The sequence below is a fragment of the Lissotriton vulgaris genome, unplaced genomic scaffold, assembly GCF_964263255.1.
Source record: "Lissotriton vulgaris unplaced genomic scaffold, aLisVul1.2 SCAFFOLD_906, whole genome shotgun sequence".
Classification (NCBI taxonomy): domain Eukaryota; kingdom Metazoa; phylum Chordata; class Amphibia; order Caudata; family Salamandridae; genus Lissotriton; species Lissotriton vulgaris.
The window spans coordinates 452,611-480,327 of NW_028244452.1; the positions used below are offsets into that span (position 1 = coordinate 452,611).

At 45.1% G+C, this 27,717-nt stretch overlaps 1 protein-coding gene across 1 annotated transcript in view; it reads left to right on the top strand.

Moving 5' to 3' along the window:
- The window catches only part of LOC147667242 (disintegrin and metalloproteinase domain-containing protein 12-like), a 705,308-nt gene that overhangs the window by 368,055 nt on the left and 309,536 nt on the right, over window positions 1-27,717 (top strand). The window contains exon 6 of the mRNA XM_086948820.1: window positions 8,654-8,802. Within this exon, the coding sequence (XP_086804946.1) occupies window positions 8,654-8,802 (149 nt within the window). The remainder of the gene's footprint in view (window positions 1-8,653; window positions 8,803-27,717) is intronic.

A 27,717-nucleotide genomic window follows, 5' to 3' on the forward strand; every position in this document is an offset into this window, starting at 1 on the left:
TGCTAGTCTGGGAAATCAATGGATTTTCTTAAAATAACCCTGACCCACCAAAAGGTCCCTTGGTGGCATGCTTCATCGTCGGGTTCTTCCCGCCCCGCTGCGGGACGGGGTGTGCTATGACGACGGATACGTGGGAGCACTTTCAAGTGAAGTGAAGTTATGTGTATTGGTGTGAGAGTGAAAGGGTCAGGAATGAGTGAATTAAAATAATACCTGGCTTTGTGGAAAAACTAAACTTTAATGCTCCCTATAGGTGGTATTGTTAAAAAAGGAGAGAAACCGCTTTAATGAGCGGCTCCCTTGCTGGTCGACATGTTTTGAAGCCTACCCCTAAGCTTCTTCTTCAGGACCAAATACAATTATCCCTGTTACCACTCTGACTGTTACCTAGTGCTGTTAGCTTGTTAGGTGTTTTGAATTCATAGACTTCTGTGCAAAACCTTCGTTCAATCCCTACTTGGTAATATTCTTAACAGAATGAATAAGCAATTTCTTAATTGACAATATTTTAGGTTTCCTAATTAGACCCCATGAGCTTCAACACAGGAGGGGAGGAGCGCTTGTAGTCAAACATTTGTCAAAAATCTCGCTCACCCGAGAGGCAATGCATTGTGTTTCGTTTTAAGTGAGTAAAGAATATGATCTTGCACGTCTCTTTACGGCTGAAACATGTAGACATCTTCACTTGGATCATTATTTTTTCACATCCTTGAAGAGACGTGTGAGATCATATTCTCTCATCCACGTTCAAACATCTTGTTTTTAACCCTACCCCAGGGACCAGATAATAAAGAATTTGGTATCATGGAGGTAGTTTTTACTTTTCACTTTCACGGTATCCACTAATCACTTACAATTAAACACAATGAAAAAACCAGCTCCACTGAAATCAGGCGTCGAAGCACACCTAGGAAGCACTCAGCTTCCTGGGTGGGAACCAGATGATGAAGCATGCCACCAACTAGGTTGGTGGGTGAGGGTTCTTCTACAAGCCTAATGGATTCCCTCCAAGGGAGACTGTCTGGCTGATGGCCCTGATAATTGGGTTATTTAAAGTTTAGCTTTGAGCTCGTTCTCTTTGTTGAATTTCAGATTAGGGAAACGAATGAGCTCATATGTTCCCTCCTCTCTCTTCCCATATTCTCATATTCTGGTCCATCTCTGGGCTGCAACATGCACTTTCCTGTTACCTGTGTGGTATTCTAAAATTAAGAATTGAGAAAACTATGTTTGATTATTTCTGAATAGAATGAGTGCCAATAAAACATGTTTGAACTTGAATTTGAATTTGAATTTAAAAGAATTTGTAAAGCGCGCGTCTACCAAGCGGTTTCTTGGCGCTGGGGGATACTGAAAACCAGGGGCAGGGGTGCAAAGGACTAAGATGGGAAAGCTTGCAGGAAAAGGAACGTTTTAAGGGCCCTGCGAAACTCCATATAAGAAGCAGCCGTTCTGATAACAGACGGGAGTGTGTTCCAGAAGGTGGGGGCGAGGACAGAAAATGTCATGCCTCCCGACCTGCTTTTCTTGAAGCGGGGTACAGAGAGAAGAAGCTTGGTAGAGGAGCGTAACTCTCTGCTGGGACAGTAGGCCTTAATAGTTGAAGAAATGAAAGCGGGGGCAGTCCCCGCCCGAGCCTGAAAAGTCCTGCAGCCCAGCTTAAAGAGAGCCCGTTCTTTAACGGGTAACCAGTGTAGTGATTTGAGTAGGGGAGTAGTGTGATGGGATTTGGGTAGCCCATAAATCAGGCGGGCAGCCTGATTTTGCACTAGCTGGAGGCGTCGTAAGGGCATAGGCGGGAACACCGTTGTACACGATATTCTCGTAGTCTAACCGCGATAGGACCATCGCCATTAGAATCAATTTTAAAGCAGGGAAAGAAAAAAAACGGGAGATTTTCCGGATGGTGCGGAGGGTAAAAAAACAGGAGGAAACTACGGAACTAATCTGGGAGTGCAGTGTAAGGTGTTGGTTTAATGTGATCCCAAGTGTTTTGACAGAGGACGACGGTGACGGGGGGGGGGGCCCAGGGAGGGAGGCCAGAAAGTGGGGGACCAGGGACTGCGACTGCCGCCGGTAAGAAATAGCTCTGTCTTATCCGGGTTTAGTTTAAGATGATTGCAGTTCATCCAGTCCCGGATGAACAACATGACAGATTAAAAATTGTGAATACTAACTGGGGAGTGGGAAAGATTGAAAATGAGCTGGAGGTCATCGGCATAGTATACACCATGACCTCCATCTGCTGTAGTGCAGAAATAAGTGGGAAGATGTTCAGGTTAAACAATAAGGGGGAAAGGGAAGATCCTTGAGGAACACCGCACTGCACCTTGCACGGAGAAACAGAAAAATCGGCAAGGTGAACGGCCTGGGTGCGATCACTAAAAAAGGAGTTGAGCCAGGCCAATACCGGGCCCCCTATGCCCGCCGCCTTGACACGGGAGAGAAGAATAGAATGATCGACTGTGTCAAAGGCGGTGGGCAGGTCTAAAAGAATGAGGGCCTGAGGAGTGTTGGAATCCAGCCCCTCCCTGAGTTCATCCATGACAGAAATGACCACATTCTCGGTGGAATGGCGGGGGCGGAAACCCGCCTGGCAGGGTGCGAGGTAGCCACTGTCTTCCACAAAGGAACTAAGCACCTTGGTGACGTAAGACTCAAGGACCTTGCCCAGGAAGGGAAGGAGGGAAATAGGACGATAGTTTGAAGGGGAGGAGGGATCGGCACCAGGCTTTTTTAGGATGGGAATAATGGTAGCCGCTTTATAGGGTGCGGGGACGGTGCCCAGTCTAAGGGAGTCATTCAAAAGAGTGAGGGGGGGCAGATAGCAGTCTGAGAAAATCTTTCGTAAAACGTAAGCCGGGCAAGGGTAGGCGGGGGATCCGGACTTGACGCGGGCTAGCAGGGGGAAAAGGGTTTCTTTAGTCAACGGTGGTATGTGGGTCAGGCCGGACATGTTTGGTGACGGCTGGGGATCACAAAAGGTACGGGAAGGGTGGGGTATGTTGACCTTAATAAGTGCGACTTTCTCAATGAAAAAATCATTGAGGGAGTCCCAGAGAAGCTGGGAGGGGAGGGTTTTAGAAGATATCCTATCAGAGGAAGCCAGCTCGTGGACTGTAGCGAAGATTTCTCTTGGCTGACTCTCGGCTGCGAGAATCCTCCCTGATGAATGTCAACTATAAGTATTGCCTTTTTAATTGGGGCAAAGTTAGGTTAAAAAAGACTTTTGAAAAGAATTGTAACCTTTGTGTCCAATAGTAGGTGGGTAAAAAAGGGTCACACTAGTTTTTCGACATTAGAAAAATTGCAATCCATATTATTTTTTTATATGGACCCAATTCGCAATACCACTGCAGAGAAAGTCAAATATGTAATTCTGTATATTCTCTCATGATTTTGGAGTCAATTGACAACTGTTATTAATTTTGCGAAATATACCAGGAATAGATTTTTAAGAGTACTCACACTTGGCAGAAAGTATTCATGCAAATCTTCCACTAGGTAGAACATGTGCACGAGTCAATAATGTAGAAAGCACATTTGCACTAACAACTTATTTTTCCCCGCAAGGAAAATATTTTTCACTGTTGAGAACTTCCTTCCTCTACACCCCCATGAAATATCATATGGAGCATGTTGCATTCCCTTTCAAACCATAGAAAGGCGTAAGTCTTGCCTTTGACAGGAGTACATTTGTATAAGTGTATAGGGTGAGAATCTACTGGCAAAACGATTGTGAATACCCACAGTCATAAACTGGTTGTTACCTAAATTTTGCAGAGCAGTCCTCTATTAGTTAATGCTCTTCAGAGGTCTGTGTCTGTAACGAGACAGCCCAGGGATTAAATCCTGGTTGGAGCAGTGGAGAAGAGTTAGCAGCTAACACAGGCGCCAGCAGCCCCAGCAGCGCAGGGCTCTGTGTTACTCCCCTTTCAAAAGCACACACTTCCCAGATGAGCTGGTAACTCCTTTCCAATACCACTCAAAAATAATAAAACTGTGTCCTCAGGAAGTGTCAAGTGATTCCATAAATCAAAGCCAATACCGCTTCCGAGCTCCCTTTACATTTGCAGATAGACTCGCTCGCTGTGCACATTTAAATTTCTTTCAGGCAAGCAGGCCTGTTTAGCTGTCTGAACGCTTTCGGTTTCACAGCACAGGAGACTCCGTGCCTTACACTGAGGCTGAAGCATTTCAGCTCTTGGAATTAACGGACCTGGGATGGTTATCTTTTCTCACAAAGTAGTGGAACAGTTTTCCTTAAATTAAACAAACATTTGAAATAGGTTTCTCATTTGCGAGAGTGACAGTTATTGGCATTGTAAATGACAATGAACCAGATGTACCACTCTTGCATTTTGTGACTCGCAAATTGCGACGCTTTGTGACTCGCAATTTGCGAGTTCCAAAATGCAATGTACAACAGTATCATAGACACTGTTAGCGATTCCCAATGGAGTTGCACATTGCCTGCCTCATTAATATTCATGGGGAAGGTGCAATTTGCAACCCCATTGGGAATGGCTAGCACTCCCAGGGATGGTGGCCTGCTGGGGCCAGCAGACCACCATGTCCGGGACTGTTTTATACATGAAGCTGTTTTTTATTTTTTTTTAAAGCAGCCCGTTTTCCTTAAAGGAAAACGGGATGCATTTAAAAAAGAAAAATTAAACTTTTTAGTTTCATTTTTTAAGGGCAGGCAGTAGTCCCTGGGACCACTGCCGGCTGTAAAAAACCTATTTTCACACCCATTCACAAAGAGGAAGGTTGTCCCCTGGGAACCCCTTCCCGTTTGTGAATTGTTTATCACCTTCTTGTAGTAGGTGGTAAACTACAGTTGAGTACCCTTTTGCAACTGCAAAAAACGGTTGTACATCTGGCCAAATGTCTTTTACCTATGTGTTTTGGTTCAGAGTGCAGTGGCCTGTGGGACCTTGTAAGTGTTTAGTTATGCAGACAATTGCCCTAGGTGCTGTGCCGCTAGGGATAGAATAGCTATACAATTACTACACAGTGGATTATGAAGTCTGATTAATGAATATGAGCTAGATTTTTATACAGCATTTACTCAGTGTCAGCACACCAGTCTCAAGCTACACCTTGGACAGTAAAGACTGAAGAGTAGCAGCTGTTGCAGACGTTTATGGTGACCTGGATAAAGAATAAAAGCATTGGCCGTGCAGTTTTATTCCAGTCTGTTTCAGTTCTAACTCACGCACTGCAAAATGTAAGAAACTTGTCGCCGAGGTTGTTTGACTGTAAAAAAAAAAAAAAAAAGAATCCTAACTTGTCCTCAACCACAACGATTCCTCTCCGTTCCTGGCCTCGTCCCATCGCCTCTGGTTTCTTTGGCAGTCCCTTGTTGATGGATACCCTTGCGTCCTGTAAATGGTAACCCTGCCTGGCTGCGCGCAGGGGACCCGGGCAGTGACAGGGTTCACACCACCTGAGGTGCCGGAAGAGTGGGGAATGACCTAGGCTTCCCCGGTACTTAGACCTGGTGCTATTGAGTTTCCTGCCAGGTAGTTTAGCAGTATTTACAAGATACTCAGAAAGTGTGGGCACATCGTGCCCTTCCGATCCCGCCCACTTCGACCACTGCTTTACAGCATTTTCAAAGAGTGCATTTTCAAAGTATTTAGTGGAGGATGCTAGATACATTGTTCTAGCAGTCTCCAACTACACTGGCTTCATTGTTTACCGGTTCATGGATCCACATCACAACTCATATTTATTTTGCATGTTTTATTTCATTACCGTCAGCACAAGGAGCAGAACTTCAAACCTTCCTTGGCAAAAATGTTATTTGAGCGCACACTCATAAATCCCATTGAAATTCACGAGTAGTTCATCACTTAGGGGCATGCTGATGTATTAAAACCTTAGGGGCATGCTGATGTATTAAAACAATGGTTCTATAAATCTGTTTCTGCAGTTGTTTTTGGTGACTATGTAAATAAAATTACAATATATGATTCTTTTGGGCCTGGTGTTATACGAGACTTATTGATTTTATAAAAATTATGTGAAATAAAAGGTTTACATATAAGGGCTTTCAGACGCTCCTCTTCAAGTACTGGTTCGCTGTTTTAACATTTTCCTTCCCCCCACATCAGCATACATCATGGGGAAGTGGGTCTGTTTACTTTAGCCACTGGTTACCTTCACTAAGAGTGACTGTACTCAGCTGCTTTACAAGAAACACATCCACATAGAAAGTAATTCCCTTTAGTGTCAGTGATTACTATGGCAATGTGTGCTTTGAATCCAAAAATATGCTTGCTTTTAGAAAGTGTTGTTTTCTTCTTTAGATTGATGATGTCCCGGCAGCTTCCTAAATAATACAATTTTGCAAAAACCATGAAAAACTAAAACAACCATTGATAAAGGCAACTTCTGGTAAAATCTAACGTTAGAGGCATTACGCGCACAGCATGCAAACATCTGACGCTTAGGAGCGGCAGCGCGCTGCTTTTGGAGCGGGGACACAATGGTGCATTATCTGCCACTGGACAAGGACATGTAGTTATTCAAGCGGCCGCGTACGGCTACTGGCACCCATAGATACTCTTCGAGAATTCATGTGAATTAATCGCCTGATTGTATACACAGTGCAACAAAACCTCGTTTTTAATTTGTCCTCGAGAGGCTGTAATAACAAAGCCGAAACGTATCAACAGACAGTTGTATTGGAGGAGCCCTCTCTTTTTTTTGTATTGAATATAAATGGACTAAGGACATTTGGAGCACGAATTGATACAGCTAGAGAAAATTGGTTATCTCAAAGTTGCGCCACATATAGGCTACCTCCATTTGTGGACTGTGTGGGAATTAGAAAGCACAGCCACTTCTGTTTAATTGATAGGAAGAACTAGAAAAGTGAAGTGAAGATATATATGGAATATATATGGGATATATATATATATATATATATATATATATATATATATATATATATATTTATATAATTAAATGTATTTTATGTTTGGTCAAGTATATGTAAATTTGATGTCTTTTGCTATGTATAGAAATGTTATGTGCGACATTAAGCAAAATGTATAACTCATGTGGAGGGTGTTGAGTGTAACCCTGAGCGAAACACTGCAAATAAATATGCTAGAATTATGTGAGAGCGCTTATGATTAAGGTAATCCAGGAGGTAAAATACTTTTAGAAATTTGTACCTTCCTCACTATATATTTTTTGTTGCTTGATATATATATATATATATATATATATATATATATATATATATATATATATATATATATATATATTTAGCCCAAGGGATGTGGGAATATTAGGGCTGACCCCTATATGGTTCGTCAGTGCAGTGGCAGCCTCACCGATTGGGGGCGCGTGCACAGGGTGGAGGGGGAGGGTATGTAAAAAAAAAAGAAATTGAAAGACAAACGTACCTGCTTGCTGCTTCTTGTCTCCGTGTCCCTCGTCGTCTCTCCCAGCCAGAACAGGAAGGAGGAAGCATGGCAGCGTTTGCTTCCCTAAGCCAATCACAACTCTGCAATGCAGGTTTGTGATTGGTCTAAGCGCCGTGGTTCTGAGCCCAGACAGGCAGGGGGAGCTGGGCATGTTCTCCACCCAGGCTGTAATGGAGCACGGGTGTAGAGCATGCAATGTGCGCGTGAATATTTGGCCGGCCGTTCATGTGCAGTGGGAGTGGGCAAACCACTCCTCCCCTGGCTCCTGGGTGAGCAGCCCAGCCCCGCCCCACCCGCAAAGCTGCATCAGTAGGAGAACATAAAATGATAATAACACTGTGTTATTATCATTTCTTTGTTTCCTTTATTTCACTGTTGCGTCGCAGTGGGGTGACGCTCCTCCACCTTAGCAGAGGAGCCGCCACTGACATAAAAATAGACCCTGCAGTGCAGGGGGGGCTTCAAGGTCCAGGCGGCCCCCTCTGGCACTGTACTGAGAGCTCCTGACTGGGACCGCAGCGTGGGGGTCCCCCTCCATGTACTTTGCAGGGGTGCCCCCTCAAATTGCGTTTCACCACTGGCTAAGCCTATGCTTGTTGGTGCATGTCCTTGAATTCTGATTGGGTACTTACAAAAAGATGAAATGGTCGTGCTCTATGTAGCCTTAGCTTTTGTGGGCTTCACTTTAAAGCTGAGTGAAATAATCACCACTCCTTTTCAGTGTAGTTGGTGAATAGTTGAGTGCCTGTGTGATTGTGCACTGGCTAAATTGTTTGGTAGGACTTTAAAAGCTGCTCTCTCTTTCTTTTTAAATCAGTCTGTCACCTTGAGCACTATTTTTTTTTATTTTTTTTACCCTTTCAAGCCTTGAGCCAGACAAGGGGACGTCACACAATCCGCTGAACTTAGCAAGTGCTGAACTTGTAGCCACTGGGATAAGACGTCACCGCTATCACACACCTAATTAGATGTTTCCAGCATGGACATGAGTCACGTGCATGCACGGGAGCTCATTACACCTGGTAGCACAGACACATGGCAGGCCTCCTGCATTTTCCTCAGGTGATTTGCACCTTAATGAGTAGCGCTCGACTGCACTCGGCGGTAAAATATGTGCTAAATGTCAAAAGTCCCACGATGCAGATAACAAGCGCAGCTGCTCTTGCAACTTGAGGAATAGGGTAATTAAGCCTTGATTTCTTTCGTTGAAGGATCATTCGGACAACCCTCTCGGTGCAGCAGTCACTCTGGCCCACGAGCTGGGCCACAACTTTGGGATGAACCACGACACGCTGGAGAGAAGGTGCCACTGCAAAACATCTGCTGACAAAGGGGGCTGTATCATGACTCCATCCTCCACGTAAGTGGCGCAGTGTACTGTTACAAGATGAATAATGACACTTTATATTTCTGCAGCACCAGCATGCTTAACTTTTCACAATGGTCATTTCCCTAAAGCGTAGGAAATCTTTTACATCTGTGGTAAAATACACTTGTTTATTCACAAAGTGAAGTGAAAAATCTTAATGCGTTTGTTTGGGTTGAAAATGCATCTTCACGTTTATGAGTGAGATTGGTCTAAAATTCTTTGCCTGGTTAGTGTCCTTTCCTTCCTTTGGTATAACTATTATGTTTGCTTCCGCCATTGAAAAAGAAAAAAAAAATGCATCTTCACGCACACATTCAACCTTTGCTGTCCCTGGTCACTTTGGATGTGAGGGGCATTTATACAAGAGTTGACATACCCGGACCTCAAGATGTTAAAGATTATGACATACCATCAGGTGGTGTTCCAAGCTACTGTCTGTGAGCAACTAACGACAATTTTGTAATGGCAGTGACACCTGGCGGTATAGCCTACCAGCTTTAAAATTGTATCTTCAGATTGTTAAGTCAGGTTCCAACTCATCAAGGTGAGCAACATGTTTGTGAAGACATTTACGTTACCCCATTCCATCATAGTAGGTTCAATACCTTTGCAAAGTTAAGTGCGGGCTAAAGTTAAAAATGAACAATCTATCAAGAGAGGGAAGTACACTGTTGAAGTAGGCTCTATTGTGAAGAGGGTGTATGTCGAAAAGGAAGGTTTTACTCACTCCAATATCATATCCTTTTTTGAGGCTGAAATGAAGATCTGTAACTTAAGCTCCACATCTTCTGAACCCCTCACGTATAAACAAGATAGGTCTCATATGATCCTTTTAAAACAGGCAATTAACCATCTTGTTCGAAAACAGTTCATACATTATTTCCTTGGTCGACAGCAGGAAATTAATCGCATCAAGCGAGCGAGAAGTCGCCTCATGCTCAGCGAAAAAAGAAAGGAGCTCGATGAGAAGTGGATAGGGCTGAGGGAAGCTGCAAGGGCCAATGACTCGAGAAAATATTGGCACTGGATTGCTGAATATTGTGATTCAAGGCAGAGCTACTCCGATACCGATTCCCGAAAAGGAATGGGTGGATTACATCTCTCTATTATATAGAAATAATAGCGCAGTTTCTCCTGTGTTGCCTGATGAGGTTAAACCAGTATCTGCTGTCCTTACTGAATTTGGTCCCCCACTAGGAAAGGAATTGATAAAGTACATAAAGATGGCTAGAACGTCCGGCGCACAAGGGCCAGATGGTATCCCAATTGCATTAATCAAAAAGGAGCCAGAAGCATGGGGTGATTTTTTAGAGCCACTTTTTAAATATTGCTTTTCTATGAATAAAATCCCCCCCTCTTGGAAGGGGAGCATTATAGTCCCCCTGTATAAAAAAGGACCAAAAACTGTGCCAACTAGTTTTAGACAGATTGCCCTCCTGGATGCCCCAGGCAAATTATTTGCAAAACGCATATTATGCCACTTACAACAATGGGTCCATGGTCAAGATATCCTTCCGCCGGAACAAGCCGGTTTTAGAAAGAACCATGGCACCTTAGATAATATAGCGGTTGTTCAGACAATTGTGGAGAAATATGTTTTTTCCCGAGGGATGCCAGTTTATACAGCTTTTATTGATTTCGCCACGGCGTTTGACAAGGTGGACCGCCAGACCCTGTGGAGAAAACTTGTCTCCCTCGGCATTCCAAATCATCTCCTGGGTCTGATCATGGAATTGCATACTGACACCTGGTGCCAGGTTCTAATGAGAGGTTCGCGGAGGTTAACATGCAAAATTAGAACGCATAATGGGCTTAAGCAGGGCTGTCTATTAGCACCACTTTTATTTTCACTGTACATTGTTGATCTCCCTGGAGCTTTGAACTTGGCGAAAGGGGATGCCCCCAAAATTGGTCGAATGTCAGTTGGGTCTTTATTGTACGCAGACGATGTTGCAATTTTTGATTTACCACCTATTGGCTTGCAACGCCGTCTGGACGTTTTAAATAAATATGCAGAGGTTCATTTTTTAAAAACTAACATTGCAAAAAGCAAGATCTTGGTTTTTCGTAAGATGGGGCTTAGAATCAAGAGATGTTTCAGATGGATGCTTGGTTCTGAAAAAATGGAATTGGTGGACTCGTACGTATATTTAGGGAAAGTTTTTTCAAAAACAGGCCGAGATTTGGAACATACTAAACACTGCGTTGGTAAAGCCGTCTCCCGGGCAAGTGCATTGAATAGATTCTATAACACCTGCGGGAGACACCATTTTAGCCATGTCTTATCTGTTTTTAAAGTTAAAATCCCACCCTCATTAATATATGCTGCTGAGGTGGTGGACATGAGTCATTGGCATATGTTTGACAAGGCAGAAGGACGAATTATGCGCCAAATCTGTAATTTACATTCTTTGGCTGCCCCACATGTTCTGCGCCTTGAATTTGGATTAGTCTCGTCCTTTATTTTAGCCCAGGCAGCAGTTCTTAGGTGGGGTAACTCTCTCTTCTTGGGGGAAGAGGGTACTCTTAGGGCTGCTTTGAGAACAGAAATCTTTTGCAATCTAAAAGTACAATCCACGTTTTTTAGGTCTTTTTCATGTGCAATTGACAGTTTTGGTCTTAGTTTAACTCCCGCTTCTCCAATGCCTAAATCTGGCTTGAAATAGTTCTTAAAGAAATTTAGATCCCCTATCTGTTTAGCCAGAGACATCGCTTTAAGTAAATCCAGGCCTAGCAACGTGGCGGTCAGTGGGAGTACATTGGGGAATAAACCACAGCCTTATTTAACTTGGAATATCCCTCATGGGATTAGAAGGCTGATACTCCTACTGAGATTTAATCTGCTGCCTTTAAGAGACGTCACTGGCATCTGGGATAAAACACCTAGAGAGAAGAGAATCTGTGAACTGTGCCAGTTGCAAATCCAAGATTTTAATCATGTTTTATTTGCATGTTCAAAGCTGCAAAGTGCCAGGCGAGTGTTTTTAAAACCAGTATTTGTTAAATGTAATATTCACTCTGCTCAGGATGCACGTTCTCTGGTTTTGTCACCCCCGAATGAAATGGTTTGTTTTAAAATATACCAATTTTTTAGAACATTTGTGCCTATTTACTAGAATTTTGTCTAACAGTAGTACCCTGGTTTTGTTCTAATATCTACTGGTTGGCTATTTAATAGTTTCATGTACTCATTGTATCATCCGCACATTCCTTAGTATGTATATAAGAAATGTTATTGGCCGGTCATGCGATTATTTTACGTATCATAGCTTATTTGCACATTGCGCACTATGTTTGATATCATGTTATAGTAATGTAAAAGGAAGGAATTTTGTACTGTATGCAATGTCTGTCTTCTTAAATTGTCAGTGTGTTTTTGTGGACCTCCGTCAGAGTTCCAAAACAAAATAAATAAATTGAATTGAAGAGAGGGAAGTAGAAGCAGTCTGGGTCCCAAAGAATCAAAAAGGAGTGGAGCCCTGAGGCCTCGAGGGATCCTGATAAGAAATATGTAGGACTCTCAACAGCCATTTTCTGCCTTTGGTATGTCTTTGGCCATTGGTGTAGTCAGGGTTGATGGCATCATCATTGGGTTTTGTTGGCCTCCACCAGGAGGCGATCCAAAGAAATAGTTGGGAACTACATTGTAAAAAAGTGAATTAAGATTACCTCTTTATCATAGAGTTAGATTTATTCAAAACAATGATATGGGTGGACGTGAAAAATAGGACCTGTAATGTGTCCTTCACATCACTTACAAAAGGTCAGTCGACATGCACCAATGCTGGGTCAATGGATTTTGTCAGGACCAACTTTAGGGGAAAAAGATAATCCCCCTTGGTTTTTTATATATTACTCAAGTCTGGTGGGACACTATCCCCTAGACATGGTTATGCGACCGTTCGTATTCATTCTGGCAAGGGAGATTGCATTTGCGCTCAGCTATGAATAAAGAGAGAAGTTAGTTCACACACATTAGCAGATATTGTGTAGTATATCTGGTTTAGATTCAATGGGCTTTCTACTAAGACTGTTTATATTTTAAAACAGCACGGGGATATGAGGAATAACAGTCACATGTAGATTTGCACTCTTAGTAGAAAGCCCATTGAATCTAACTAAGTGCAATTAGCATACCTAAATAATACAACCATCATTAAGGGCACATAACAAACATGAGATTTCACACATTTATACGACGAAAACCAGACATATTACACAATGTCTGGTAATGTGTGTGAACTAATGTGGAGCGTTGAGAAATCTCGCTGCAAGGTGGTCTGAAGTAAGATTTTCCTCGCTCGTGCTCGCCAACTTAACGTTTGGTGAGCGTGAGCGAGTAGAAAACTGTGGAGCAGAGCACTTGTAACTCTCCAAGATGCACAGAGTGGGAAAAACTCTGCAAACTCCATGAACGAAGTGGAATTTTACGCCCAGGCCTAGGAATCATTGGATACAGCACGTGCATCCACGTAAATCATTCAATTGTTTATCAGAATGACAGGATGGAGTATAAGTATACACCAAGCATGAAGTAAAACTCATGTAGCTCAGGGACATGACATCATGTGGCATCCACCTTACCGCTGCAAAGAACGAGGAGATACACACTAGTATATGATTTGGTGCGACACTTCAGCATGGGATTATGATAGGTTTTTTTCGTAAAAAAGGGGGAAATATCCTGTTGCAGATAGTGATTGTATAGGATATATCTTGTTGAGTAAAGGTGAAAATTAATCTTTTTGACATGTATATTTGAACATTTGCTGAAGAAAATTATAGTGGATGGAATTATTGAGTATTTCACCACAACCAGTGGTATTTTATTTTATTGCGTTGTCATAGTAACTCGTTTCCAACACTTGCATTTTGTGTGGTGAAGGGTGGACAGTGGACTAGTCACAGAGTAAATCCACTCAGCAGAATATTTTCTCAAAGAATAATTATTTACCCACAAAAGTAGTTCTCACGCATAACACAGGAGCCTAATTTAATTGGGATGGAATGGAAGGAATATTTTTTTAATTATATTGCAACAATTGACAAAGAGAACAAATTCACGAACGAAAGGAAGAACATATTGTGTTTTAATATTTTGGTTCAGATGGCTTGAGAGTGTATAATAAAGCACCTAAGGACAGGGGTGTAGCTTCAGGGGTGTGTTTGGGGTGTTACACTACCCTAATAATGTATTACTTAGTAAAAAGTTGGGTACAGGACCTTTCAGTTGGGTATGGTAAGATGTCTATTGGATTTCACAGGTGTTTTTTAAATACACAGACAAAAACACAGACACTCTTCTGATTTGAAAGTGGGCATTTTGCAAAATACTGTGTTTTAAGTACTCCTCACAATTCTCACTTTATTGGCCCTTAAGCCACTCTCATGCGCGGCTTCTCATATAATAGTTAACTTGATATGCCGGCATGATTGTTGGAAATCTGGAGCTCACACACCCCAAGTCTTACTGACCAAGCAATGCCCCTGCAAAGGAGAACAGTGAAGAGATGACGATGTTTTTGAGGATTTGGATCCTTTTATTTTGCACCAAATGTTTGTATTCGCATCACTAGATACAAGTTTTTCTCAAAGATATCGTGAAGAACAAGAAAGTATTGATGGCTATAGTAAACATTGAGGAAACTTGCTATTGAATGTAAATTTTGGTGCACTACAGGATTTGGTTGATTAGAGACCAGGTTGTGATGTTTGCTACAGATGTTAGTATGCAGGAGAGGCTCTAGAACATGGATAGAGATTCAGAGTCGACAAACATTTTGGAAATTGCGTGAAAAGCAGAGATATCTGGGAAATGTGCAAAGGCCATTAATTCTAAATCAGAATGTTTTTTAAAAAAATTAACCTTTGCTACTTGCCAACTGGATACCCCCTAGAAGGGCCTAGCTGATCTTACTGATGTGACTGCTATAGAAGTCAAGGATTCAACCCTTAACATAGAAAACATATTCCCTTATCAGTAAAATGCAGGGTTCAATACAGAGAAGAGATCAAAAACTCATTAAGGTGAAACAAAAACCTTTTAGCTTTTATCTGCACAGATGGCAGTCTTCATGTTTCAAAAAAAGCATTGAATACTACCATACAGTGCGGAAGTGCTGGAAAGAAAAGCTTAATTTTTAAGATGGACAGATAACAAAAGCATTAACTGGGGAGACTGGGACAGTTCTAACAATAACATCAATTTTGTTGCTGAAATTATGATACACACAAACAATATGAAGAGTCCGGCCATGTCCAGGTACAGCCATAGCTGACTGCTTAACAGTTGACAATTTGGGAGACTCAAGCTTCCCTTTTTATAATCAATTTTCAGACACAGATGTGATTCAGTGTCTCATGATTTGAAGCTCATGTTTTTCCAGGGGGGGAGGGTGCCTGGGGGACTCTGCCTCTGCCCTATGCTTTGCCCAGGAAGCAGTCTGTCACAGCAGGAGCTACTCCCACGTAGATAGTCACACAACACAGGCCATGGAAGTTACTTGTGGATCACACCCGAATCTCAGCCTCACTGATATAGTCCTAACATATAGCCTTCCTTCAAAGGCCCCCAGTTCTACTCTTTATTAATTCCCTTATCCTCCCCATCTCCTCACTGAGATGTGACACAGCCCCACTGCCCAGTGGCCTTTCCAGTATCAAAGAGCCCTTTTGAGGTGCACCGGAGAGCCAGGTTCTCCCTTCCTCCCGTGTATGTCCCTCCCAGCTCTCGGGAGCAAAGCAATCCACAAATCTGTATGGCGGGAAGGGGGAGCTCCTGCACTTCCATACTCTTTTTCAAGGCCCTGGGTTTCTAAAATGGAACCCACAAGCCTCCATGTATTGCACAACTCACATATACGCATACATTACAGCGCCCACACACAAACACATGTGCACTGCAGAGCACTACATGTTAACATGATGTAGGCCCATGGAGAGTTAAGCACACAGCAGTGGAACTGTACATGAGTAGGCCGGTAGGCCACACTACAGTGATACAGGTAAAAAAATACTTGTTTACTCTTCTGATCATAATTACAAAATCATACTATGCTGCCACCAGTGCACTTGTGCTATTTAACTATTTGATTAGGTCAGCATCCCTTCACCACTGTGAGGGTACCTCTTTGGGCGCCCATCCTGAGCTAACAAGACAGCATTTCGTCAGACTGGCCAAAGTTATGGTGCAAATGCATGATCTATGCTCGCCCATTACCAACAATCATCACTAGGGATCCAGATATTGTTGCAGATGGTGCACTAAAGGCAGGGATTCATGTCTGTTACAATACGAGGTACCATTTCTGTTGCAGCACAAAGCTTCAAGAGCATGCTTTTTTTATATATTTGGGGAGAAAAACATCCCAAATAGTCACCCCATCAATGACTGAAATTAATATAATAATCATTCATAAAACCTGCAGGCCCACAGATATGTGCACCACCTACAGACCAGTAGCCCTTTCGAACTCTGATGGCAGGTTCTTTGCCAAGATCGTAGCTAACATGTTGTGTCTACATTTGCCCTTTTTGATTAATCCAAACCAGTCAGGGTTTATTACCAGCAAACAAGCATCTGATAGCAGTAGACGGGTGCACCATTTAAAAACCAACAACCACGAAATACCAAATAGACCAACTAACAAACGATACTATCATTAGTTGCTGAAAAAGCATTCAATAAGGGCAATCAGTACTTCTTCAATCGAATACTAAAAGCTACAGGACTAGGTTTGAAGATGATACTCCTTAACAAGGCTAACTCTAAAATTCTCAGAGTAAACATTTAAATTACTGGAGTGAAAATAAAGACAATTCATTTTTCTAGTGTGACAAGACAGGGATGCCCACTTATTTTCGCAATGATTAGGTAAGATGCAATCATAAAAGGGATGCCATTTGAAGATGACCAACATGAGATTCACTTATTCACTGATGATATCCCGCTGACAGTAAATGGTCCTGGGGACTCCATTTAAGCAGCCCTGGCCATTATACAAGAGTGCCCTACAGTATCAAGAATTAAAGTAAACCTGGAACAATCTGAAATACCAGGTGTGGTTCTGGATCTGAAGACAATAATATTTCACAATTCTAGTGGACTAAGAAGAAAAGGTATTTATATCCCATAGCTTTAAGAAAACATTACTCTGAGAACTACCTACGACTATTCACAACCACTAAAAAATGATCTACGTCGCTTGCAGACCATGTTTATATCATGGCTGTGCAGCATTTAATATGGATGTATTACCTGGATTATTGTACTTGATACCCAGAAGAGATTTGAGATGTCTTTAGACTGCAATAGACACATTTACTTAGGCAGCCAAGACACCAAGGGTAGTCAAACCTGTCCTAATGGTAGGAAAGGAAGTGGGTTGTTTAGGTTTGCCCCACATAACTATAAGTTAGCAGCTCAAATCTGCATATTATGTGAATGGTCACTGTATGAAACAGAGAAACATTAGGACCACATAGAGAAAGCAATATTGGGGAGAGCACCGTGGGATGTAGCATGAATTCCCAAAAAGGGTACACCGCCAGTAGGCTACGTATACAATAGCGATAGCCTATGTTCAACTTTAGAAGCCTGGGATAAAGTTGCAAAAAATCTGATTATTACATTCTTCCAATATCCTTTTACTCTCCTCTTTTTAAATCTTGAATTTCTGCCTGTGAAGTCTTTGGTGGAGGGCGTGAACGATGCCCGGGAATTTATTTCATGTAGGTGAAAGTTAATATTTTAATTCTTCTAAAAAAGCATTCCACATAGGTGAATTAGAACATATGCACTACTTTGAATTCTGACTTTGGGACTTGGCATTAGATTATAAGCTTGCGAGTACTAGAGATCTTAATAATTATTTATGACTTATCCTATAATGAAAGATCTACTTTCCTGCATCTAATTCACTCTTACGAGCCTGAACTCAAACACGAAATGAAAAGAGGGCACGACTTTCTAAGCAATGCTATCTCCATGTAAAGGTGGCAGAGACTGAGGGAAGATTTCCTTAAACTTCCTAGTGCTCTACAAACCACAGAGATACGACGTAAACATATGTTTCTATGGCATATTGCCCCAATGAAATAAAAAATGTTATCGAGCTAGAGGGGACATGTTGGCATAAATCGGGTCAATATGGGTATGATTTACATATGTGGTAGTCCTTTTGAAAGCTGCAAACCTCTGGAAAGAGATACCAAAGAATATTTAAGGGGTATTGGCATTCCGGATTCCCCACAATCCAGCAATGATACTCCTTAGACTGCATACTTCCAAAATTCCACAAACCTGGTTTTGGTTGCAAAACAACTCATTGCACTAAAGTGGAAAAACACAACTATATGGACCGTCCAAGAATGGCCCAATAAATTATAGGAGATGATAGCAATGGAAACACTGGCATTGGATCTCCATGAGGGGGGGAAAGAACATTGAGAATCTTTGGAACCCGGTACTGTAATAAATAAAGGAGGGATCCCCGGTCCTGAACTGCACAAGAACATTATGGTCTAAGACTTGGACATGTATAACCCTGAGGCCAGCAAATAAATGTGTATCATACTGTGCCTGTACTTAACTAACATACAATGTATCTTTACTGTGCTGCCAAAAATGCTTTGTAATTGAAGACTCCCATGAGGGGGGAAGGGTTGGCCACATGAGTGCTGACCACATGTACATTGATTCCTTACTCCTAATGAGTTTTTTCCTCTGAGACTTGGTTCACATTCCTTGTGAAACTAAATAAAATACTTTGGAAGAAAATGTACGGCACCTAACTGATACCCAGACACAAAGTTGATTGTTCACGGTAATACTCTCTCCTTTGTTGTGGTGTAAATTCACTGTTCCCATCGGAATGTCTCTAAAGAAAATGGATTCGACTGCAGGCGCTGCTCGGCTCAGGAGTGAGCCAAGTCTTGGGCAATTTTATTAAACGAAACCTTAGCAGGACTAAGTCGGTTTCTTGATCCTTAAGGACCCATAAACAAGCTTTTATTGGACCTACTCACTCTGTCCTGCAAGTAATGAAGCTTAGGGCGAAATGTTTCTCATGTATTTATAAAGGGAAGATATAATTCGAGGATGCATTACCTGTTAACCATTCATTGACGATAAAGCTTAAGAGTTCCAACTCTATTCTGAGCGGACAACTTACATTTCTGTAGTTGACGTTTTGTTATGGCCTGAACCCTAATCTTACCCCCCCGACCCCCCATCCCTGACCTGCAAAGGGTCCTTTCCCCTCTCACAGTCGCGGCTGCTACCAAGAAGCAGCAGTGGGGCGGGTGGGGGCAAAGGGGCGGAGGGGGGAATCAGGTAAAAAAAAAATCACATACCCCCACAGCCAACCGGCTCTGCCGGCTCTCCTGTGTCCCGTCCCGTCCTCTTCCTGGCTTCTTGTGAGGGTGCAGGAAGCACCAGGGCTCCCACGCTCCCAGCAGCCAATCACAATGCTGCATCTGAGCATGTGCTAGAGGCTGTAGGGGTGGGCATGTTCTACATGCCGGCTGTAATGCAGCCTGCATGGAGTACAGGAAAGTGTGCATGACTGTTTTGGGAGGCCCGAGGGAGCCGACCAAACAGTAAGTGTGCACAGGAGAGGGCAAACCACTCCTCCCCTGCTCATCAGCCCCCCCCCCCTCGCACTGCCGCAGCAGGACAAAATTAAATGATAATAACATTACCTTATTATCACTTTATTTTTTCCTTCTTTCGCTGCTTCCGGACAGTGGGGTGACGCTCCTCCGCCTCAGTGAAGGAGCCACCACTGCAGTGAATCTCTGCAGACCTGATCTCACCCGAACTTTATTGAGTATCCAGCCAATTACTTATGATGCAAACAGGCCTCACTTTATTATCTTGTCTTTAGTACACATGATTGATCATTAACACTTTACCTGGTCATTGTCAGCTCTCTTGAGAAACCGTGGATTTGGGGGTTCAGCGACTGAGGAGCCACAGGGCAGTCAGTCTCTGATAGTCATTGCAGTTTTCAGTTAGGTTCTGCGAGAAAAGTGAGACAGAGCTTCTCTTCTCGCGTTAAGTCCTCCTGTATTAATTCTGGCACTCATTTTACATGGTGTCCAGGAGCCTGGAACTGCAGAACCAGGTTAGGCTCTACAATGCTTGGCCCCTCTTTACGAATTTGCCGGAGTTCAAGGGCGGAGTTATCGGGTCCGATTACAGACAGTGGGCCCAATTCACAGAACTAATTTAAGACAAAATCCGAAACTTACTACCATTTTGGTATTCACAGAAGACACTTACTCATTTTGGTATTCACAGAATGCACTTACTCATTTTGGTTTTCACAGAAGGCACGTTCTCATTTTAGTATTCACAGAAGGCACTTACTCATTGATGAGTAAGTGCCTTCTGTGAATAACAAAATGAGCAAGTGCCTTCTGTGAATACCAAAATGGTAGTAAGTTTATGATTTTGTTATTAAGTTAGTTCTCCGAATCTGGCCTTACAAGTTAAAGTCTTCGAATTTGAAATAATGTGTGACATGAAAATACCGGCTACATTTCTGCTTTTGTTTCATAGGACATTTAATCAGACTTTTTCCCGCCTGCTCTGAGGGTTAGGAAATACCAGTGGGGTGTCCTACCGGGTGCAATGGTACACACGGTGAAACCCGCCTTGGTGTTTTTAACATTTTCGAGTGTAAGAACTTCGGAGCAGTTAGAATCCGCTGGAGCAGTCTCCCCAGAGAGAGACCTCCTATACTGTCTCGTTAACAGGGCCTTTGTATCGATTTTTCAACCGAGGACTCCAGGCAAACTATAAGATGACAAGGGAATGTCAAGACTTTTTAGGGTCGAAATAAAAGCACATAATAATTGTCAAAACATAAGAGCATTTATAGGCTTAAAGATGGATGCGTTTCCTCGCACAGCCATTTTAAATCCTTTTTAGGGACACTGCTTCAGAACATTATTATTAAATTATAGTCCTTGTAAAGCAGAGCGCAGGTGACCTTTGGCCCCCAAGACAGTAGACAGAGGGGAGTGAGGCGAATGTCCGTCCTTGCACTGGCCCTCCCTGCTGAGTAGCCAAAGCAGGCTTCCTGGCACCCGCTTCAAAGACAAGTGGTCATGTATTGTGAGGCCAGAGAACAGCCTATGGAGAGCAGCCAATGATAGCAGGGATATAAATCCCGCAGTGAAATGAGCGAGCTGGGAGTTAGAGAGGTCTTGCAAAACAGTATGTAATGCATACCACTGAAGGGCTGCCTGCAGGACTGATGGGCGAGATCAAAAGCTGTGGGGCTGCTGGCCTCAGCGTTAATGTCAAGCCTGCAGGGCCTCTCTTCCCCTATGTTTAGTTACACCACGGGTGGACAGGATTGAGATAGGAGTGTACAAGATACAGTGATTTGGCTACTAATATGGAGAATGTTTCTTTTTATTGTGTAGTTAAAGACTATAAGACAAAGTTCAGGTCCCCGAGGGTTGCAAAGCATGAGTCCAAACTATGCTAGTCGCTGGTAGGGTCGCAGAGGGACAGAAAATAGGTCTGCGTTCCAAAAATAAAGTGGAACCCCATTAGTGAATTAAATAGCAAAAAAATTGCCCATGTTTCCAAATCGGGGCAGTTTTGAAATGCGTATAAGTGTTTTGCAAAGTATGAACACTGCATGGATTTGAGCTTCTTTGTTTTAATATCAGGGAATACAACAGTTAAACCTGACCCAATTGACAATTTTTTGTCTGAACTGGGGTGCCAGAGTGAGCTAAAGAACGGTGATGGATTAAACCCAGATCTTTTGACTGGGTGTGAGTGTTTGATTGGTTCAGATGCTCCGTCCATTACCACCCCCTTTTGTACCAATTGACCATAAAACAGGGCACAGTCTAAAAAACGGCCCACACACTGAATAGATGTGGCTTAACAGACAGAGTGGGTGACTTTGGAGCTGGCGAACGAGGTTCGAGTCTCGGCGTAGGCTCGGCATCCTGTGGTTCTGGGCAAATCACTCCGCATTACAATGGTATGTGCGTGCCCCTGAAAATTCAAGCTCAAGCAGCTAAATAAACAAGCATTGGAAATGCAATAGGTCTCGCACCATTAGAGTTAGTGCTTTTAGAATTGTTTATGGGTTTTTTTTGTAAATGTTTAGCATTTTTGTTTCCTGTAGCCAATGGTAAAGTATTACAAATAAAAAAAGCCATAAACATTTCTAAAAGCTCTAACTGAAATGGTCTGAGAACTATTGCACTGTGTGAGGGAGGGGGAGGGTGAGGGTGAGTGAGGGTGAGTGAGGGTGAGTGAGGGTGAGTGAGGGTGAGTGAGGGTGAGTGAGGGTGAGTGAGGGTGAGTGAGGGTGATGGAGTGAGGGTGATGGAGTGAGGGTGATGGAGTGAGGGTGATGGAGTGAGGGTGATGGAGTGAGGGTGATGGAGTGAGGGTGAGTGGGGGTGAGTGGGGGTGAGTGAGGGTGAGTGAGGGTGAGTGAGGGTGAGTGAGGGTGAGGGGTTGAGGGTGAGTGAGGGTGAGTGAGGGTGAGTGAGGTGTTGAGGGTGAGTGAGGGTGAGTGTGAGTGAGGGTGAGGGTGAGTGAGGGTGAGGGGTTTTGGGTGAGTGAGGGTGAGGGGGAGTAGTTGAGGCTGAGTGAGGGTGAGTGAGGGTGAGTGAGGGGTTGAGGGTGAGGGGTTGAGGGTGAGTGAGTGAGGGTGAGGGGTTGAGGGTGAGTGAGGGTGAGGGTGAGGGGTTGAGGGTGAGTGAGGGGTTGAGGGTGAGGGGTTGAGGGTGAGTGAGGGGTTGAGGGTGAGGGAGGGTGAGTGAGGGTTAGGGTGAGGGGTTGAGGGGGAGGGGTCGAGGGGGAGGGGTTGAGGGTGAGTGAGGGTGAGTGAGTGAGGGTGAGGGGTTGAGGGTGAGTGAGGGTGAGGGGTTGAGGGTGGGTGAGTGAGGGTGAGGGGTTGCGGGTGAGTGAGTGAGGGTGAGGGGTTGAGGGTGAGTGAGGGTGAGGGGTTGAGGGTGAGTGAGGTTGAGGGTGGTTGAGTGAGGATGAGTGAGAGTGAGGGTGAGTGAGGGGTTGAGGGTGAGTGAGGGGTTGAGGGTGAGTGAGTGAGGGTGAGGGGTTGAGGGTGAGTGAGGGTGAGTGAGGGTGAGTGAGGGTGAGTGAGGGTGAGTGAGGATGAGTGAGAGTGAGGGGTTGAGGGTGAGTGATGGTCAGGGTGAGGGTGAGTGAGGGGTTGAGGGTGAGTGAGGGGTTGAGGGTGAGTGATGGTCAGGGTGAGTGTGGGTGAGGGGTTGAGGGTGAGTGAGGGTGAGTTTGAGGGGTTGAGGGTGAGGGTGGGTGAGGGTGAGGGGTTGAGGGTGAGTGAGTGAGGGTGAGGGGTTGAGGGTGAGTGAGGGTGAGGGGTTGAGGGTGAGTGAGGTTGAGGGTGGTTGAGTGAGGATGAGTGAGAGTGAGGGTGAGTGAGGGGTTGAGGGTGAGTGAGGGGTTGAGGGTGAGTGAGTGAGGGTGAGGGGTTGAGAGTGAGGGTGAGTGAGGGTGAGTGAGGGTGAGGGGTTGAGGGTGAGTGAGGATGAGTGAGAGTGAGGGTGAGTGAGGGGTTGAGGGTGAGGGGTTGAGGGTGAGTGAGGGTGAGGGGTTGAGGGTGAGGGTGAGTGAGGGTGAGTGAGGGTGAGGGTGAGTGAGGGTGAGTGAGGGTGAGTGAGGGGGTGAGGGGTTGAGGGTGAGGGGTTGAGGGTGAGTGAGGGTGAGGGTGAGTGAGGGTGAGGGGTTGAGGGTGAGTGAGGGTGAGTGAGGGTGAGTGAGGGTGAGGGGTTGAGGGTGAGTGAGGATGAGTGAGAGTGAGGGGTTGAGGGTGAGTGATGGTCAGGGTGAGGGTGAGTGAGGGGTTGAGGGTGAGTGAGGGGTTGACGGTGAGTGATGGTCAGGGTGAGTGTGGGTGAGGGGTTGAGGGTGAGTGAGGGTGAGTGAGGGTGAGTTTGAGGGGTTGAGGGTGAGGGTGGGTGAGGGTGAGGGGTTGAGGGTGAGTGAGTGAGTGAGGGTGAGGGGTTGAGGGTGAGTGAGGGTGAGGGGTTGAGGGTGAGTGAGGTTGAGGGTGGTTGAGTGAGGGTGAGTGAGGGGTTGAGGGTGAGGGGTTGAGGGTGAGGGGTTGAGGGTGAGTGAGTGAGGGTGAGGGGTTGAGGGTGAGTGAGGGTGAGGGTGAGTGAGGGTGAGGGGTTGAGGGTGAGTGAGGATGAGTGAGAGTGAGGGTGAGTGAGGGGTTGAGGGTGAGGGGTTGAGGGTGAGTGAGGGTGAGGGGTTGAGGGTGAGTGAGGGTGAGTGAGGGTGAGTGAGGGTGAGTGAGGGTGAGGGTGAGTGAGGGTGAGTGAGGGTGAGTGAGGGGTTGAGGGTGAGGGGGTGAGGGGTTGAGGGTGAGTGAGGGTGAGTGAGGGTGAGGGGTTGAGGGTGAGTGAGGGTGAGGGGTTGAGGGTGAGTGAGGATGAGTGAGAGTGAGGGTGAGTGAGGGGTTGAGGGTGAGTGAGGGGTTGAGGGTGAGTGATGGTCAGGGTGAGTGAGGGTGAGTGAGGGTGAGTGAGGGTGAGTGAGGGTGAGTTTGAGGGGTTGAGGGTGAGGGTGGGTGAGGGTGAGGGGTTCCTCTCGGAAAAGCTAGCAAATGCCCCCTGGCCGCATGAGAACGACACAACGCTGTGGCCTCCACAGAGGGTGTTCCATACACACAACCACTTGCTGTAGTGCTTTGTCCACTTGTAACGGAATCTGGAGAAGGCCGGGGGCGAAATGTCAACAGAGGAAAGAAAGCAAACTCAACCTGGGGGCCGGAGCTGGAAGCCATTTTATTATCATAACACCCCTCTTAGCGCTGTATAGACAGATAAGACAGAAACGGGGCTCCAGTTACGAGACGCATGTCTTCAAAATTGCACCCATGACATTTTGTTCTAGTGTTCCTGGTGTTCGGTTCGTCTTACTCGGTGCTGTGATTGGACCATGGAGGCGGATATCCGGTGGCTGCAGGCGGAAGTGTGTTTCTTGCGGAGCCGGTGCAGAGAGGGATAGTATTTGCCGCACAATAGAGTGATCGACTGCCTGCAGGAACCGCAGCAGCATGTCCTTCCCAGCACCGGTCAGCAAGCCTTCATGTCCAGACAACCCTCGGCTATTTTTCGACGTAGAGGTCGGCGGGGAGCCTGGTGAGGCAATGTTTAGCCACGGAGAGTGGGAGGTGGATGAAAGGAGTTTACAGCGCCCGCCAGTTGCACGCGGTCTATGTCTCGCTGACCCTTTACAAGGAGTCATGCAATCCATTAAAGCATTAACTCCATCTAGACCTTACATGTGAGCTGCATTGAGTTAGTTGTTTTTCCTTTAAGGGAATTTAGTATGGCATTTCTTGTGAATCCCTTCCTGACCGACCCATTAAATATCTTAAGGTTTTGTAAGGGGTTCGCCGCCCCATCCGTTCACCCGCGTGGCTGGCTGCATGGTAACGCCTGTGGCCTAAAGCTTGTAATAGGTAACACGCTTTTACACATTTTACTTAGGAAAGCTGGGGTAATAATCGCAATGTGGCAACTATTTGTTTTTTATTTAGTAGCGTATATCGCGCCATGTACGGCACATTTCCTCCGTACGGGGGCTTTTGTATCGCATACTGCCCTGCTCCGTCTGTTACGGCCCTGCGGCGAATCGGGCTACACCCGACCGTTGATTAACTATGGCGATGAGTGAAGCGCTGTAAAAGGAGGTAATTCGAGAAAAAAAAGAGAACGCTCATTGTTAGAAAACAAACCCTGATTAAAATAGGATAAACAACAAATAAGGGCCACCAGGCACAGCGATTTATTTAGGGCAGGTGGGCATAAATCCGCGCCATTCTCATTACACTGCCTGCTCACCTTCACCGTCAGGGAATGCAGGCTGGGAAATTGCTGCCAGAAGAGTGATGTGTTTTGGGTTACACGCAACCATGACTTTGTGGACACCGCTGCCCTTCCAATCTGAGTGACGCACGTGGCCGCGTCCATGAATGTCACGACTGCCCCTGCTGCACCACGAGCTCTTGGTTTATTGAGTCACGTCGAAGATATAATTTTCTGTGCTGTTGTTTAAACCTGACCCAGGAGGGGGGAGGGGGGAGGGGGGAGGAGAAATGCAACATGGCGGGGAGGGGGCGGAGCGGGGGAGAGGGTGTGTGTGTTAGGAGGGCATTACACAAAGGCACCAGAAACAGGATCGATAATTGAACCTCCGAGAGCAGGTCTGTGCAGGGGAAGCTGCCTCGGGCTGGGGGTGCTAGGGGGAGGGGGCGCGGGGCAGATGGCTTTCATCTGTAGTCTGCACACGTGTTCCTTCAGAACCGAAAGCAGCGTCAGGAGGAAGAGCCCGCGTGGTTTCACTTTCAGGCTCCGCAGACCGGAGAGTGCAACGCCCGGGAGATGCCCCGGGTTCGGTGAGGCGCAACCAGGAAGCCGGGAAAAGGGAGCCAGGAAGTAGGAAACCGAGGATCCGGCGAGGGCAGAGACAAGAGGAAATCAGGGGACGATCGGGGGTGCAAGGGAAATCGGAACCCCGGCAGGAGAAGATCAGGAGCTAGGAAAAGATCGGGAGGCGGAGAGTTGAGGCAGGCAGGCATGGGAGGAGAGGAGGAGGGGGGAGGAGAGTAGGGGAGGCACGGCCTAGCGGCCGTGCAATCAAGTAGTGAGGGGGCGGAGTTGTGGGAAGGCTGAGAGAGAGAGTAGGCGGCTGGGTGCATGTGCACGCGCATTTAAGCTCAATGCGCATGCGCATTGAGCTTAAATTTATCGTGCACTGCAAGGAATCGCCACGATTCCTTGCAGTGTGGATAAAGAGCGGATAAGTGCCAATACTCTCGCCTTGCTCGATGCGCATGCGCATCGACAGGCGAGACCTAATAAACAAAAAGATCACAGCTGTGTGTAGTGCAAGCCCTTTTTTTGCGGAAGCACACAACTTCTGCACAATCAAAATATATAGTCCTGGCTCCCAACATGTGGGCGAAGCCCAACACCCTCTCTAGTGATGCTCACATATTTGTCTGGTGACAGTTGCGCTGACAAGCCAGACCATAACAAGACATTGAGCTATCTGTTCAGGACTGATCTGAACTTTTGATATAATAAGCTAAAAATGGCTGCAAGAAAAGAATCAAATTGCGAGCTAGATTTTAGATTGTAAAGCAGAGTAGTCTGAGATTTCTATAAAGCAGAAATCCCAGATCAGCAGTGAGGGCTCCCAAAAATGATAATGCCTCTTATCAGCATCATTCTTTGTAACCAGCAGATAATTGTGTTCCTGTTGGCTGTTTTGTCAAAGACCGTGCTTTATTTGAAATAGAATGAGTACCGGTGTCCAAAACTCTGCTCTGAAACCTGCAAGTACACTCACAAATCATGGCACGGAATTCCAAGGCCTGTGTATATGGCCAGGGACTACCTAAACCCCCCCTCCCTTATCACACTTTGTTAAATGACATGAGAGTAATTTCTTTGGAAGCGGGGGTCGTACAACCCCTGGCCGTATTTATTAAACATAAAAATAAAACAAAATTAATATTAACAAATATTTTCATGAGTACGCAGAAAAACGTTTTTTGCATGACATTGATTGCAATTGATAAATACAGATGTCAGATGGCTAACCTTAACATAATTCTAGTACAAGGTATTTCCTATCCGAATTTAACATATTATCCATAATCATACAGCATTTACTTTTCTGCGTATCCTGTTTGGGCCTACGGCAAGGTCACTCACTGGTGTCAGATCCTTATGAATTAACCACGCCCTCCAGTTGGAGTGCGCATGTGCAGAGGACCCATTTACCGTGAGGGTACTCCCCCCCCCCCCCGCGGTTACCCCTGTACGCTCTATTAACTCCATTAAAGGGGGCCCTTGCATCTCTGCACCGTT